The 15,871-nt window shown below is 41.6% G+C and overlaps 1 protein-coding gene and 1 long non-coding RNA gene across 2 annotated transcripts; one reads left to right on the top strand and one right to left on the bottom strand.

Annotated features, from left to right (window-relative positions):
* Positions 1–330: 330 nt before the first annotated feature.
* Positions 331–5,957, top strand: LOC127654494 (ADP-ribosylation factor-related protein 1). Its single transcript, XM_052141721.1, has 7 exons — positions 331–665; positions 1,643–1,730; positions 1,814–1,896; positions 2,013–2,094; positions 2,246–2,316; positions 2,424–2,524; positions 5,417–5,957. The coding sequence occupies exons 1-7, from the start codon at positions 573–575 to the stop codon at positions 5,502–5,504; spliced, it is 606 nt and encodes a 201-aa protein (XP_051997681.1). The 5' UTR covers positions 331–572; the 3' UTR covers positions 5,505–5,957.
* A 4,701-nt stretch (positions 5,958–10,658) lies between these two features.
* LOC127654495 (uncharacterized) lies at positions 10,659–14,525 on the bottom strand. Its single transcript, XR_007971935.1, has 3 exons — positions 14,357–14,525; positions 12,734–14,053; positions 10,659–12,213 (listed from the first exon to the last, which is right to left on the bottom strand). It is a non-coding gene; the product is annotated as an uncharacterized LOC127654495 (long non-coding RNA).
* Positions 14,526–15,871: the final 1,346 nt, after the last annotated feature.

The raw sequence follows: 15,871 nt of genomic DNA on the forward strand, positions 1-15,871 counted from the left end.
TACAGCTCAAATAATACTTGATTTTTTTTTTTAACAGAATAATTAATGTTAGTGCTTTTATAAAATTAAAAGCTTCACATTTCTGCCTTTAAACCCTCACAAATTTGGCGCCATTGACTTCCATTGCAAGTGTCTCACTGGAACACAGATTTGTACTTTTTTTTAAAGAAAAGGAGGGACGAGTCGAAATAAATTTTTGTGGTAATCAACACTGTACCAAAAATTCTGTCGATTGAGCTGAACTTGTTTTGAACCCGGAATATTCCTTTAATTGGACAGATGACGTCACACTCGCGCGACTACTCTCCAAACAAACTACGATTCCTATAACGCGACACAAATTTGCTAGCAACTTCCCAGGAGCATTACAGCAACCAGTCTCCTGGAAATATATCTGACTTATTGGCATCTAAAGTTGTGTTCGTTTCGTTTTGTCTGTTGTAAGCTTCACTATATCATTCATGAATGTTTATGTCGTTCAGTTTAGAGTTAGTGAGCATTAAAGCTAAGCTAACAGGGCAGTAGAGAGTGTCTGTGTGTGATGTTAGCTGGTGAACAATCTTGAACCGAGGATGTACACTTTATTATCTGGTCTGTATAAATACATGTTTCAAAAGGATGAATACTGCGTCCTGATCCTCGGACTGGACAACGCGGGGAAAACGGTGAGGCCCGTTAATGTTCGTTAATTTTTGCCTCTTTCACTATAACTAATTAAACAGTTGATTCATCATTCCAAGTCAGCAGAATATTCGGGTATTGTATGACACAGATGACGATGATGATGGTTGCAAATACTATCTAGGTAGGCAGCTCATTATATTTTGAAGCTATTCCCAAAGGTGCTGCCTAGGTAGGCACTTAAAGGGACAGTTCACCCAAAAATGAAAATTCTCTCAAAATGTACTCACCCTTACGCCATCCTAGATGTGTATGACTTTCTGTCTTCTTCAGAACACAAATGAAGATTTTTAGAAGAATATTTCAGCTCTGTAGGCTCATACAATGTAAGTGAATGGGTGCCAAAACTTAGCACATAAAGGCACCATGAAAGTAATCCATACGACTCCTGTGGTTTAATCCATGTCTTCAGAAGAGATATGATACGTGCGGGTGAGGAAAAAGCTTAATATTTAAGTCCTTTTTTACTATAAATCTCCACTTTCGCCTTCACATTCTACCGCTTTTGTTTTTGGCGATTCGCAGTCGTCGTAAATATCGCCACCTACAGGTCAGGGAGGAGCATTTATAGTAAAAAAGGACTTAAATATGAATCCGTTTCTCACCCACACCTATCATATCCTATCACACTTCAGAAGACATGGATTATACCACTGTAGTTGTATGGATTACTTTCATGCTACCTTTATGTGCTTTCTTAAACGTCAAAATGTTGGTCACCATTCACTTGCATTGTATGGACCTACAGAGCTGAAATATTCTTCTAACAATCTGTGTTTGTGTTCAGTAGAAGAAAAAAAATTATACACATCTGAATTGGAATGAGGGTGAATAAATGAGAGAATTTTCAATTTTGTGTGAACTGTCCCTTTAAGACTATGATGCCCAAAATCCACATTTTGAGTCACAGCTGTTTTTGGAAAACTTCTCATCTGACGTTTGTTGTTTACATCTTGTACAGACCTTTCTGGAGCAAACAAAGACCAGATTTAACAGAAATTACAAGGGTATGAACCTTTCAAAGATCACGACCACAGTCGGCCTGAACAGTGAGTACAATTTATATGCTGTGAAGCTGATAATGAAGGGATAACCACATGAGAGCGGTTGATTTGACTTGATTTCCTCTCAGTTGGCACCATCGATGTGGGAAAAGCTCGACTGATGTTTTGGGATCTTGGAGGACAAGAAGAATTACAGTCTCTGTGGGATAAGGTGATTGCATCACATTCACCAAATGTGGACCTGATGATGTCATAACTTATGGCTCTTCTTGTTGATTCTTGTCTCAAATACTTTACTCAGGCATATGTTATTTTTACCTTGTCCAGTACTATGCAGAATCTCACGGCATTATCTATGTCATTGACTCGACTGATGAGGAGCGGTTGGGTGAGTCAAAGGAGGCTTTCGGTGAGTTTTGCGATGGACCCATGGTGCAATAACCAGCTGATCAAAACCAAGGCTCTTTCAGTGAAAGAGCCTTGCAGACTTGGAAACATTCATAGGATCGGGCATGTTTCAGTGTCTGATGTGAACTGTATTTTGCATTCTCGTCTTTTAGAGAAAATGATCAGCAGTGAAACTCTTGAAGGAGTTCCTCTACTTGTGCTGGCAAACAAACAGGATGTGGAGGTATGAAGCCATGACTTCAATCTACTTATCGTAGACATATTTGGCATCCCTTATCTTGAGTCTGTTGATGGTGCTGTCCATTTATTAGCTTGTCTTTTATTCCACAGGACTGTCTGTCTGTCCCCGACATTAAAACAGCGTTCAGTGACTGCGCTCCTAAAATCGGTAAACGTGACTGTCTGGTGCAGCCCTGCTGTGCTTTATCAGGGTATGTCTGACCTCATTCAATGATATGCATGGAGATGGACCCCCTGCTGGGTACAAGTCCTCTTAGTGTAGATTAAAATCAAAGTGTTGTTATGAAAAAAACACAGAAGAAAACCACAAAAACAGTGTGTACAGCCACACTAAATACAGTGACTTGAATTAGGTTTGGATAATATATAATATATTTACAATATATGTAATTATTTAATTATGTTGTTGCCTATATAAAATGATAGGTGCACCCAGTAATTTTGCATTCGGTAACTCTGAAAAGTGAATTTCTGCAATGAAGACTAGAGTACGGTGGCCCAGATGTGCATAACACAACAACATTAAGAGCAAACAATAGTTCACAACACAAAGAAATTAAGCCACAACACAACAAAAACATTTAAAAACAACACAGATTAAGAAAGGACTCATGAATTCACATAGTCAACGTTGCCCCCTAGTGGCCAGGAGCATTTCCATAGTGTGACCTAATTTATTTGTATTGTGGCTTTATTTGTGTGCTGTGACTGCATTGGGTTGTGCTGTGGCTGCATTGGGTTGTGCTGTGACTGCGTTGGGTTGTGCTGTGGCTGTGTTGGGTTGTGCTGTGACTGCGTTGGGTTGTGCTGTGACTGCGTTGAGTTGTGCTGTGACTGCGTTGGGTTGTGCTGTGGCTGCGTTGGGTTGTGCTGTGACTGCGTTGGGTGGTGCTGTGACTGCGTTGGGTTGTGCTGTGACTGCGTTGGGTTGTGCTGTGACTGCGTTGGGTTGCGCTGTGACTGCGTTGGGTTGCGCTGTGACTGCGTTGGGTTGTGAGTGTGACTGCGTTGGGTTGTGTTGTGAGTGTGACTGCGTTGGGTGGTGCTGTGACTGCGTTGGGTTGTGCTGTGACTGCGTTGAGTTGTGCTGTGACTGCGTTGGGTTGTGCTGTGACTGCGTTGGGTTGTGTTGTGAGTGTGACTGCGTTGGGTTGTGCTGTGACTGCGTTGAGTTGTGCTGTGACTGCGTTGGGTTGGGTTGTGCTGTGACTGCGTTGGGTTGTGTTGTGAGTGTGACTGCGTTGGGTGGTGCTGTGGCTGCATTGGGTTGTGCTGTGACTGCGTTGGGTTGTGCTGTGACTGCGTTGGGTTGTGAGTGTGACTGCGTTGGGTGGTGCTGTGACTGCGTTGGGTTGTGCTGTGACTGCGTTGGGTTGTGCTGTGACTGCGTTGGGTTGTGCTGTGACTGCGTTGAGTTGTGCTGTGACTGCGTTGGGTTGTGTTGTGTGTGTGACTGCGTTGGGTGGTGCTGTGACTGCATTGGGTTGTGCTGTGACTGCATTGGGTTGTGCTGTGACTGCATTGGGTTGTGCTGTGACTGCATTGGGTTGTGCTGTGACGGCATTGGGTTGTGCTGTGACTGCATTGGGTTGTGCTGTGACTGCATTGGGTTGTGCTGTGACTGCATTGGGTTGTGCTGTGACGGCATTGGGTTGTGCTGTGCTGTGACGGCATTGGGTTGTGCTGTGACTGCATTGGGTTGTGCTGTGGCTGCGTTGGGTTGTGCTGTGGCTGCGTTGGGTTGTGTTATGAGTGTGACTGCGTTGGGTTGTGTTATGAGTGTGACTGCGTTGGGTTGTGTTATGAGTGTGACTGCGTTGGGTTGTGTTGTGGCTGCGTTGGGTTGTGTTATGAGTGTGACTGCGTTGGGTTGTGCTGTGGCTGCGTTGGGTTGTGTTGTGAGTGTGACTGCGTTGGGTGGTGCTGTGGCTGCGTTGGGTGGTGCTGTGGCTGCGTTGGGTTGTGTTGTGTTGTGAGTGTGACTGCGTTGGGTTGTGCTGTGGCTGTGTTGGGTTGTGTTGTGAGTGTGGCTGCGTTGGGTGGTGCTGTGGCTGTGTTGGGTTGTGTTGTGAGTGTGGCTGCGTTGGGTGGTGCTGTGGCTGTGTTGGGTGGTGCTGTGGCTGCGGCTGCGTTGGGTGGTGCTGTGGCTGCGTTGGGTGGTGCTGTGGCTGTGTTGGGTTGTGTTGTGAGTGTGGCTGCGTTGGGTGGTGCTGTGGCTGTGTTGGGTTGTGTTGTGAGTGTGGCTGCGTTGGGTGGTGCTGTGGCTGTGTTGGGTTGTGTTGTGAGTGTGGCTGCGTTGGGTTGTGTTGTGGCTGCGTTGGGTGGTGCTGTGGCTGCGTTGGGTGTGTGCTGTGGCTGCGTTGGGTTGTGTTGTGGCTGCGTTGGGTGGTGCTGTGGCTGCGTTGGGTGGTGTTCTCGAACTTTTGTTTGCTTTGTAAGTTTCGTTGTGTTGTGCACCTTTGGACCACTGTACTAAAGTCCAAAACAAAATTTTCAAACAATTACACCATAAACCAATATTATGAATATTTCAATTAGTTTAATGTTCCTTATTGATCCATTACTGTTTTGTTTTTTTAAAGAATGCAGATTATGTTGAGAAGTTTAATTTAAAAATTCAACAGTTTTATGAAAATTAATCTGTTCAAAACTCGAATTCAATGACACTGAATATTGCAAGTATGTATTTATATTAGTCAAATGTTCAAGGACGTCCCAGTCTGGAATTGTACATGATTTTATTTTATAGTAAAAAATAATATGTAGTTAATTAATGCTGCTTATTACAATGTATTGTGATGTTGGTGTGTGTGTATAATAATTAAGTATATTTTTTCCTTGTTTTAATTTAGTAAAAACATTTGATTTAATACAGTAAAAATTGGTAACAAGGTACCATTTGTTTACATTAGTTAAAGCTTTAGGTAACATGAGCAAACCATTTACAATCATTTTTTACAACATGCATTAATCTTTGTTAATGTTAGTTATTAAAAACACACTAGTTCATTGTTAGTTTTTATTGTATTAACTAATGTTAAAAAGTGCCACTTTTGATTTTTGTGTCCTGTTGTGTTTTTCAGGCAGGGTGTGAACGAGGGCATCGAGTGGATGGTGAAATGTGTGATCCGTAATATTCACCGACCACCCAGACAAAAAGATATTACATAGAACATCCTGTCAGAGCTCCGTGTGCGTGTGCGTGCTTTTCTATAAATTCAGAGTGGATGAATCTGCAGTTATTCTCTTTATATAGTACCTCTCTGATGATGTGAATGGTTCATAAGTGCGTTATCTAAACTGTGATGTCACTGTGAATTTGAACATTGTTGATATTTTATGATAAACTGACACTTGTGCGTTTGAAGTTGTCTAATGGCCATTTAGATCCTTTGCTAAAACAACCTTTTTTTATTGACGTTGCGAATAAGTCAATAATTGGTGGACAAAACATTATCAAACACTTCTCAGTTGACTGACATGCTGCATAAAGATGCTGTGGCTTGTATTTCTACACTACGTTGGATTGAAACCAGAAAACAATGTGTTTTAAGGGGTTGTTTTTTCAGGCCCAAAAAATCTAAATAGCATATAAAGTTGATCTAATAAACAGCAGAGATGAAAACCAACACAACTGTGTCTCTTTGATTTTAATTTCTATGGCAGATGTTTTCAGAAGGCAAGAATTATCTTTAGTCAATGAGAACTCAGTATTATTGATCTTCTTGTGATTAAGCCAAATGCATTTAGCATGAAGCCACCAGTGAATCAATAAGCAATGAAAGTTGTTACAGCAGCTTTTATCACTTCTGTGGCCTGCCTAATGAATAGGGCACTTTAACCTATACACTTCACCTATAGAATATTCAAATGTGTGTGTGTGAGAGTGGTGGTGGTGGAGTGGTCTAAGCACATAACTGGTAATCTGGTAATCAGAAGGTTGCTGGTTCGAGCCGCACAGCCACCACCATTGTGTCATTGAGGCAGGCACTTAACTCCAGGTTGCTCCGGGGGGATTGTCCCTGTAATAAGTGCACTGTAAGTCACTTTGGATAAACGCGTCTGCCAAATGCGTAAATGTAAAATGTAATGTGTGTAAAGGAGAGAGTCGATATAACGTTTAACATGTATTTCAATTGAACACCCCCTCTCTCTGCTCCTCTAAGGCCACTCAGTCTTCAACGTTCCCAGTCATCATAACTAATGAATTGTGTTTGCTGAGGTGTGTTACTAGTACTCATACTTGGGGTAAGTGATTTATATAGACGCACCAATGCATCGGTCAAACATCGGTTTCGGGTATAAACGCAATTATCAGATTTCAGAGGTGGAGCGGAGGAGAGAAACTCACACTAACCCCAACCAAGAAGACCTCATCGTCTTGATTTGAGATCTTGGTCTCACCAAGCCCAATGTCGAGCTTTTGACGTCTAGGCTTAAGCAGTGGAACTTGTTGGATGAAAGTGTGCAAGTCGCAGATCAGAGGAAGCGTGGCCGATGTTTTTCCAGCTTCTTCACCCGTCAAGTTGGGCTCTGCATGTGCCACAATGACCAGTCTGTTCGAGGCAATCGGAATTGGCTGTAACCAGAATGAGTGGCGCCTCTTCATTGACCGCTCATCCAGGAGCCTCAAAGCCGTGTTGCTCCATAATGATAGCAAGTACCCGTCTCATCCCCCAGCCCACTTGGTGCACCTCAAAGAGGATTACAACAGCATCAAGACCTTGCTGGATGCCTTAAAGTATGAGGAGTACGGCTGGGAGGTCATGGGAGATTTCAAAACTGTGGAATTCCTGATGGGTCTCCCAAGGCGGTTTTCCCAGGTTTCCCAGCTATCATTGCCTTTGGGACAGGAGGTACACCAAGGCGCACAACCACAGGCGGGACTGGCCACAGCGGAGTTCTCTGGGGGGCGAACAACGTCAAGTGGGAGCCACTGGTGGACCCCCGGAAGGTCCTGATGCCATCAAAGCACATCAAATTGGGCCTTGTGAAACCATTTAGAGCTCTAGAGGAGTCAGGAGCCTTCAAGTACCTTCAAGACTTCTTCCCTAAGCTGTCAAAGGTCAAAGCCAGTGTCTTCGTTGGACCACAAATAAAGAAGATCCTGGAGTGCAATGACTTCCCAGAGAAGCTCACTAGTGCTTTGTCGGAGTGGGTCAAGTCAAGTCAAGTGGTTTTTATTGTCGTTTCAACCATATACAGTTAGTACAGTACACAGCAAAACGAGACAACGTTCCTCCAGGACCATGGTGCTACATAAAAACAAAGGACCAACACAGGACCACATGAGACTACACAAGGAAATAAAATACCTATATATACCTATATAACGTGCACTTGCAAACATGTGCATAAAGTACAGGACAGTACAACAAATTTCTGACAATGAACAGGACAATAGACACAGTGCAGCGCCGACCAGTACTCAGTAGTGCAAAAAGATGACAGTTTCTAAAAATGTAAACATAACATACTATGAGATAATGTTCTATGCACATAGCAGTTATTGAGGTAGCAGACAGTTATAAAGTGACAGTTATTAAAGTGCAACTCAGGACACGTGTGTGTCAAACCAGTCTCTGAGTATTGAGGAGTCTGATGGCTTGGGGGAAGAAGCTGTTACACAGTCTGGCCGTGAGGGCCTGAATGCTTCGGTACCTCTTGCCAGACGGGAGGAGGGTAAAGAGTTTGTGTGAGGGGTGTGTGGGGTCGTCCACAATGCTGGTTGCTTTATGGATACAGTGTTTTTTGAAAATGTCTTTGATGGAGGGAAGAGAGACCCCAATGATCTTCTCAGCTGTCCTCACTATCCTCTGCAGGGCTTTGCGGTCCGAAACGGTGCAAGTCCCAAACCAGGCAGTGATGCAGCTGCTCAGGATGCTCTCAATAGTCCCTCTATAGAATGTAGTGAGGATGGGGGTTGGGAGATGTGCTTTCCTCAGCCTTCGAAGAAAGTAGAGACGCTGCTGGGCTTTCTTGGTGATAGAGCTGGTGTTGAGGGACCAGGTGAGGTTCTCCGCCAAGTGAACACCAAGGAATTTGGTGCTTTTGACGATCTCCACAGAGGAGCCGTCGATGTTCAGCAGAGTGTGTTCACCTTGTGCTCTCCTAAAGTCAACAACCATCTCTTTTGTTTTGTCGACATTCGGGGCTTCCTGAGCAATCACAAGGCCGAAGACTATGTGGAGCTGGATGAGGCACAATGGGCTGTAGGATGTCCCGCAAAGTCCATATCCTCAATGTTCATCTTGATCAATTCAAAGAGAAGATGGGAGTGTAATTGGAGGAGCAAGATAAGCGCTTCCATCGGGATATCCTGGACTTTGAACAGTATAATGAGAACATGATGGGAGACTACATTTGGGGGCTGATTCGTGAAAGTGATTGTGGGGAAACATGCAGATTAAAAATAAAAATTAGCCTTGCATGCGAACCCGCAGGAGACCAGCCGTATTAATCGAGAAATATTCTGATCAGTCTCCCTATATATTAATAAGTTAACCTCTCTTACACAATGAGATAGGAGAAAACCTTGCGTCACAAGAAAGTGTCTAGACCCTTCTGTGTCTAAATGGGTTAATGGCCAATTCGGATGACCTGAACGACCTTAAATGAAGCTGTTCTCTTGTGTGGTCCTTCTGGGACAGCACGCTTACTTGAGCCGGTCCTTCAGCTGAGGGTTTAGACATGAAGACTGATGTGCATCTTGGACCTTGAACATCAGCACTGCTAGACCCTCCTAAATGTAATCTAGAACAAGTCAAACATCTAGTCTCCAAAATAAATGACAAAGAGTTTACTGTCAGAATATTATAACTAACCTTCTAGTATTAAGGTGTTCATTTGGTTTCATTTCCCAGAACACCCTTAAGTGAAATATCCTGCGTTGAATCCGTAAGATCCCAAATGATTAACTGATCAGTAATAACGTGTATGCAATCATGAAATGCAATTTAGTAACTACTAAATATTAATGAACTGCAATTATGCGATTATGAAATAGAGCAACTTTGCACCACTTTTGAACGAAAAAACGAAATGCCTATAAATCTGTAGAATGTGATGCATGAGCAATACAAGAATATTTTTAGATTTAAATAAACATAATTTTTATCTCTTTTATGGGTTTCTACGGAAGAGGATTAGGGCCAAGCAATAATAAAAAATAAATAAAACCATCTCGAGATTAAAGTCATTATAATGCGAGATTAAACTTAACGAGTTTTTTCTCCAAACACAACGACTTTATTCTCGATATTTAATGAGTTTATTCTCAAGATTGTATTTCGACTTTTTTCTCGAAATTTAACGAGATTAATCTCGCATTATAATGACTTTAATCTCGAGATGGCTTTATTTTTTTTTATTATTGCTTGGCCTTAATCCTCTTCCGTAGGTTTCTGAGCACTTCAGTAAAACAAGTTTTTGGTAAGTACCAGGTTTGGTAAGTACGGAAGTCCTGAACCGCAAAGTGGGGAAAAAAAAAAGTAAATTTTTTTTTCTCACTCTTGACAAACATTTGTTTTTTCTCTCTTCAAAATTTTTTTTTTTTCTCTTAATTTTTTTTACTGCAGTACCAACCTTGGCCACCAGGTGCCACTAAGCAAACATGTAATCTTTTAATGCTTTCTCTGTTTCTATGTGTCCATTTCATGGTGAAATTGAATTATAATAATATATTTTAATATAACAAGTTGTCTATGATTTGAAACACACTTTCCACCCCTCACCAATTTGTTTTGGATGAACATTTTGCATTGGCGTAACTGTCTAGCTCATGTTTAGGCAGACCAACAATATTTAAATATTAATTTGACATTCTTCATCTGGAACTCCTCACTTCTGCAGCAGACAGTGTGTTTCAAAAGCATAGACAACTTGTGATATTAAAATATATTATTATAAATAAATTTCACCATGAAAGTGTGCACATGACACATAGCAAAAGAGAAAGCATTAAAAGTACAAGATTGCATGTTTACTGATAGTGGCACCTGGTGGCCAAGGTTGGTACTGCATTAAAAAAAATTAAGAGAGAAAAAAAATTGTGAATAGAAAAAAAAATTAAGACAATTTTTTTATGTATTTTTTTAAGTGAAAAAAATTGTGAAGAAAAAAAAATTAAGATAATTTTTTATATTTTTTTTAAGAGAGAAAAAAAAATAGACACTTTTATTATTCATCGTTTTTTGTTTTTTTTCACCTTGCGTTTTCACCTTCCATAGGCAAGTAACCAGTGCTTGACCACATTTCTTAACACAAACAATTTACATATGCTTAGAATGATCTGTTGAAAAATAACATGTTTTGAGAAGTATGATGATTTATTTCCATCAGAAATGACAAGGTTGTTCTAGAACATTAATTAGAGTACTGTATGCCCGTGACAGTCATGGATCAATAGCTGATTGAAAACAATAAAATACTGTCTTAAGTGTTCGTCACAGGACTATATACCACCCGAGAAACCAATACCTCATCGACAGCACAAAAGACCCCCGATACACCAAATAAATAGACAGTATCTAAAAATATTGACCTGTTACTAAAGCCCACATTCAGACTTGTACTTTTCAGGACCGCTGTATTTACATATTTATATGTACTTGCATTAATAACATCCTGTTAGTTTATCCTTCATGTCTTTGTGTTTTATCAGCAGATGACAAGTACATTATTTAACCATTTAAATACATTCAGTCTGACTTCATTTGGTAACTCTAATCTGAATATCAGGGGGTCTTCTGCCCCTTTTCAAGCCAGAGTTATTCAGTGCCATCTTCATATTTTTACGAGCTTGATTATGCTTACAACGCAAAGCCATTGTTGATGTCTAGAGTTGCAGTACATTACATTATTGTAGCAACACTTAACAGTGAAGTTCAATGTGTTAAATGTATATAAAGGGGTTTGTTAATGATTTACAAATGCATTATAAATAATTTATAAGCAGTTAGCGACATGCAAAAGGTATTTGTGTTTGCCAATTAGTGAGCATTTTAACTTGCATGTTATAAATACTTAATAAACACTCATACTTGCATTAATAAGAACAAAAAATGTCCTATTTTATGACTTTTGTCAGCTCTTGACAAGGTGAAAAGTAGTCCTAGTTACTAAATGTACTCTGCAAAAACACTTTTCAGGTCTTAATGCTCATTCACATACATTATCATACAATGAAGCATGACAACCATTAAACCATAAAGGTTTCCAATGTTTGCAAGGTATATTTGCTTACGTTACTAATGGTGAATAAGTGTTACTAAGCATTTATAACACAAGGGAAAGTGGTTCACTATTTGGCACCTATTGTGCGATAGTCACACTACTTATGCATGATGTTATAACAGTGTATTAATGATTTATAATGCATTTATGAGCATTACTATATTAATAAACCCCTTAATAAAGGGATTATTACTGTAAAGTGTGATCTGTATTAAATATTCATTACATTTTCATTTTACTTAACACATTTGTATGTGGGAGAGACAATAAAACGTTCTTTAACTTCAAACAATAATTGGCAGACACGCTGTTGAACACCCGCTATATAGAGTATAATATTTATTAATTTGATGCATCAGAATAGTTTTCTTTTATGCATGTGAGAAACAGAAATACCATTTGTTTCCAAGACAACCGTGCTGCATATGTAACTCTTTCTCTATCACTTTACATTTCTCTCTCTGCTCCTCCTCCTCCTGCATCCATCACTCTGCTTATACTCCCCAGCAGCCGTCCGACACTCCCACAGTTCATCTTCTCTCTTCTTCATTCTCTTTGCCCAGCATCCATCCACCTCCAGCTGCAGTTTCAGGTGAGGTCTGGAATATTCTGTCTCCTGTGGAGGATGCAGCGGGATTGCAGGCAGCTAGACAAATGGGCTTGAGGTTATTATGCGAGTTATTGCATTCGATTAAATGGCATATTGTAGAATTAGCTCGAGTGGAGCCCTCAGGCTTTTTAAAGAATACTCTTTAGACAATATTTGCACAAAAAATAAGATTAAGATTCAACTTTGTCATTGTGCAGTGTACACATACAGAGCCAATGAAATGCAGTTGTTTTCGCACATCCCAACTAAGCTGGGGTCAGAGCGCAGGGTCAGCCATGAAACAGCGCCCCTGGAGCAGATAGGGTCAAGGGCCTTGCTCTCAAGGGCCCAACAGTGGTTTCTTGACGGTGCTGGGGCTTGAACCCCCGACCTTTCGGTCAGTAACCCAGAGCCTTAACCACTGAGCCACCAGCGGTTCCCAATTGGGGACCAGTGGTTCCCAATCCTGTTCCTGGAGGTCCAGTCAAAATACCAATCACAGTCCAAACACGATCACAAACCCTAAACATGAATTCCCTAAAATTAGAGGGAAATGATAAGAATGGACGCCCCTCACCTTTTTTCTGAATGTTGTTCCAGGATCAACAAAGATGTTCTACTGGGTGAAATCACGGTCACTGTGGCATCTCCACTCTTATTTGTTTGTCCCAGGAGAAGCAGGTCCTGCAGCAGTTGGCAGAGAAACGGGAGCACGAGAGGGATGTGCCCAACAAGGCCCAGGAGGTGAACAACAACTACAGCAAGATGACAGAGGAGAAACTCAACCAGAAAATGGAGCATGGCCCGTCTCGACACTCTCAAGCAGCGTCTGAGAGAGAAGGTGACTCAGACTGTTTTTCTTAAAAAAATTTGTTTAATGGAGGACTGTTGGTTTAAATTAACCAGTTGATTCCCATTAAGCTGGCCGCTGTTAGCCATTTTTCTATCGTAATTTTCATTAGGGGACCCAAGCACCAAAGGTAGTACCACAATAGTGTCTGGGCATCAGAGACCCCAAACTTGGCAGGGTGGCTCCAAATCCTAACCACTACTCAGGCGCCCACATGCTCGGACCATATATCCTGAACCACATGGTATAACCCTAACCCTAGAATCGAAATGTGATGGTGGCGTAGTGGGCTAAAGCACATAACTGGTAATCAGAAGGTTGCTGGTTCGATCCCCACAGCCACCACCATTGTGTCCTTGACCAAGGCACTTAACTCCAGGTTGCTCCGGGGGGATTGTCCCTGTAATAAGTGCACTGTAAGTCACTTTGGATAAAAGCGTCTGCCAAATGCATAAATGTAAATGTAAATTTATGCCAATACGTGTTTGGTGAGGACCATTATTACTAATCGGCCAGTATCTTGTGACTGCAACATTGAAACTTGACAAAACTTGGTACACATGGACAACATAACGTTCTGAGGTCACGTGCCAAATTACACTAATTTCCATTGATAGGGGGGTGCTATAACAGTATAACTGTATGCAAAGCCATTGAGGTTTGACACCAAATCGACTGTGTCCAAAACATATATTCTGTCAAATTTGGCTATTTTGGTCATCTTCCCTTCACATGTCCTTGGACCCCAATAATTGCCACTTATATTTTACATAGTCACTGGAGAATCGGAGGGAGATGATGAGGTCATGTCTCTCAAGAGGTGGGTTGAGTCTCTACTTTTCCCTCGGCAAACGCGTCATAAAGCAAACTCTGATTGACATCCATGGTGGTTATGTAACCTTAAGTTATGTAAGACTTACTACAGAAGTTGGGGTGATTTCAGCAAAAACAGTACGGTAGATGTGACACCCCTAACCATTATGTAGAAGTCCGCTAGTGTGCCGCCAGCCTTGCATGATGGAGTAACAGGCTCATAAATTAACTTTCCTGTTGGTAAAAACGAAAACTGATTATTTTCACTTCCTGGTTACTGCACATATGTTGCACTTGAATTGTACTATATTTGATTATGCTCTCTCTCTCTCTCTCTCTCTCTCTCTCTCTCTCTCTCTCTCTCAATTCAATTCAATTCAAATGAGCTTTATTGGCATGACTTGTACAGTATTGCCAAAGCAGTGGCCATTACATAGGCAATGAACAAATAATCAATAAAATTAATCAGTGAACAAATGCATTAATACATTTATATATAAAAAAAAAACAAAAAAACTTTTGAACCAACATTCAGACCTTAGTTTTGTCCACTGGCTGACTCTCGTAGTTTGTGGCAGGCTGTTACATACTTTGCTGCTGTTATGATTGAGCTGGAGTTTTCTCCCAAAATATAATTTAATTTATCTGAATTTGGTAATGCCATAAAATTTGGTTCTAGTTGTTGGAATCTAGTGAAATAGTCCGATCTAATGCTGTGATAGTGATCACAGTGTATGAGGAAGTGTTCTTCTGTCTTCACCTCTCTCTGAGAGCACAGAGAACACAGTCTCTCTCTCTCTCTCTCTCTCTCTCTCTCTCTCTCTCTCTCTGAGAGCACAGAGAACACAGTCTCTCTCTCTCTCTCTCTCTCTCTCTCTCTCTCTCTCTGAGAGCACAGAGAACACAGTCTCTGCTCGCTCTCTCTCTCTCTCTCTCTCTCTCTCTCTCTGTCTCCACCTCTCTCTGAGAGCACAGAGAACACAGTCTCTCTCTCTCTCTCTCTCTCTCTCTCTCTCTCTCTCTCTCTCTGAGAGCACAGAGAACACAGTCTCTGCTCTCTCTCTCTCTCTCTCTCTCTCTCTCTCTCTCTCTCTCTCTGTCTCCACCTCTCTCTGAGAGCACAGAGAACACAGTCTCTGCTCTCTCGGCTGCCCCCTCTGCCGGTGCCGTCCTCTCTCTACAGCCAGACAGTGGGCACTCAGCCTGTATCTGGTCAGGGTCTTTCTCACTTTATGCTCTTTTACACAGCTCCGGTATTCTGCTGGTTTATAATCTCTTTTCAGGTTTAAATAGAGTTCCATCTTTTTTTGTGATTTAGTAGCATCTTTCCAATAGGTAATGTCATTTAGTTTTTGTAATTGTATAATTTGGTTGGGCCAGATAGTGCTGTGCTGGTCTGGCTGTAGTTTGAGCATCAGCTGTGAGAGTGCGCTCCGGGGCCGGTTCTGCTCCTGACACCGCAGGGCTTCGGCCTGGTAAGAGCGCGGGTCACTGCGCTTCAGGTGCTGGTAGAATTTCACAGCTCTTTTTTGGATATTGATCAAGAGGGGGTATTGTCCTAATTCAGCTCTGCAAGAGTTGTTTGGTGTCGTTCTGTTTACTTTTAGGATGCTTTTACAAATTTGGGTATGCAGAGTTTCGATTTCCTCTTTTTCCCATTTTGAAAAATCTTGGGTTTTTAGAGGTCCCCATATCTCGCTGCCATACAGAGCAATGGGTTCAATGATTGCTTGTAGGATTTTTAGCCAGGTTTGAATTGGAATTTCATGTCGAATAGTATTTTTGATCATGTAGAAGATCATGTCTTTTGCATTCAGTTCATTCTCTCTCTCTCTCTCTCTCTCTCTCTCTCTCTCTCTCTCTCTCTCTCTCTCTCTCTCTCTCTCTCTCTCTCTCTCTCTCTCTCTCTCTCTCTCTCTCTCTCTCTCTCTCTCTCTCTCTCTCTCTCTCTCTCTCTCTGGTCTAAGGCGCCAGACTCAAGGATCTTAAAACCTTCTTACATAAAGAGTATTCTGGGCTCCAGATGGAGGCTTTGGTTCAAATCCCACTTCT

Source organism: Xyrauchen texanus, chromosome 13 (genome assembly GCF_025860055.1).
Source record: "Xyrauchen texanus isolate HMW12.3.18 chromosome 13, RBS_HiC_50CHRs, whole genome shotgun sequence".
Lineage (NCBI taxonomy): Eukaryota > Metazoa > Chordata > Actinopteri > Cypriniformes > Catostomidae > Xyrauchen > Xyrauchen texanus.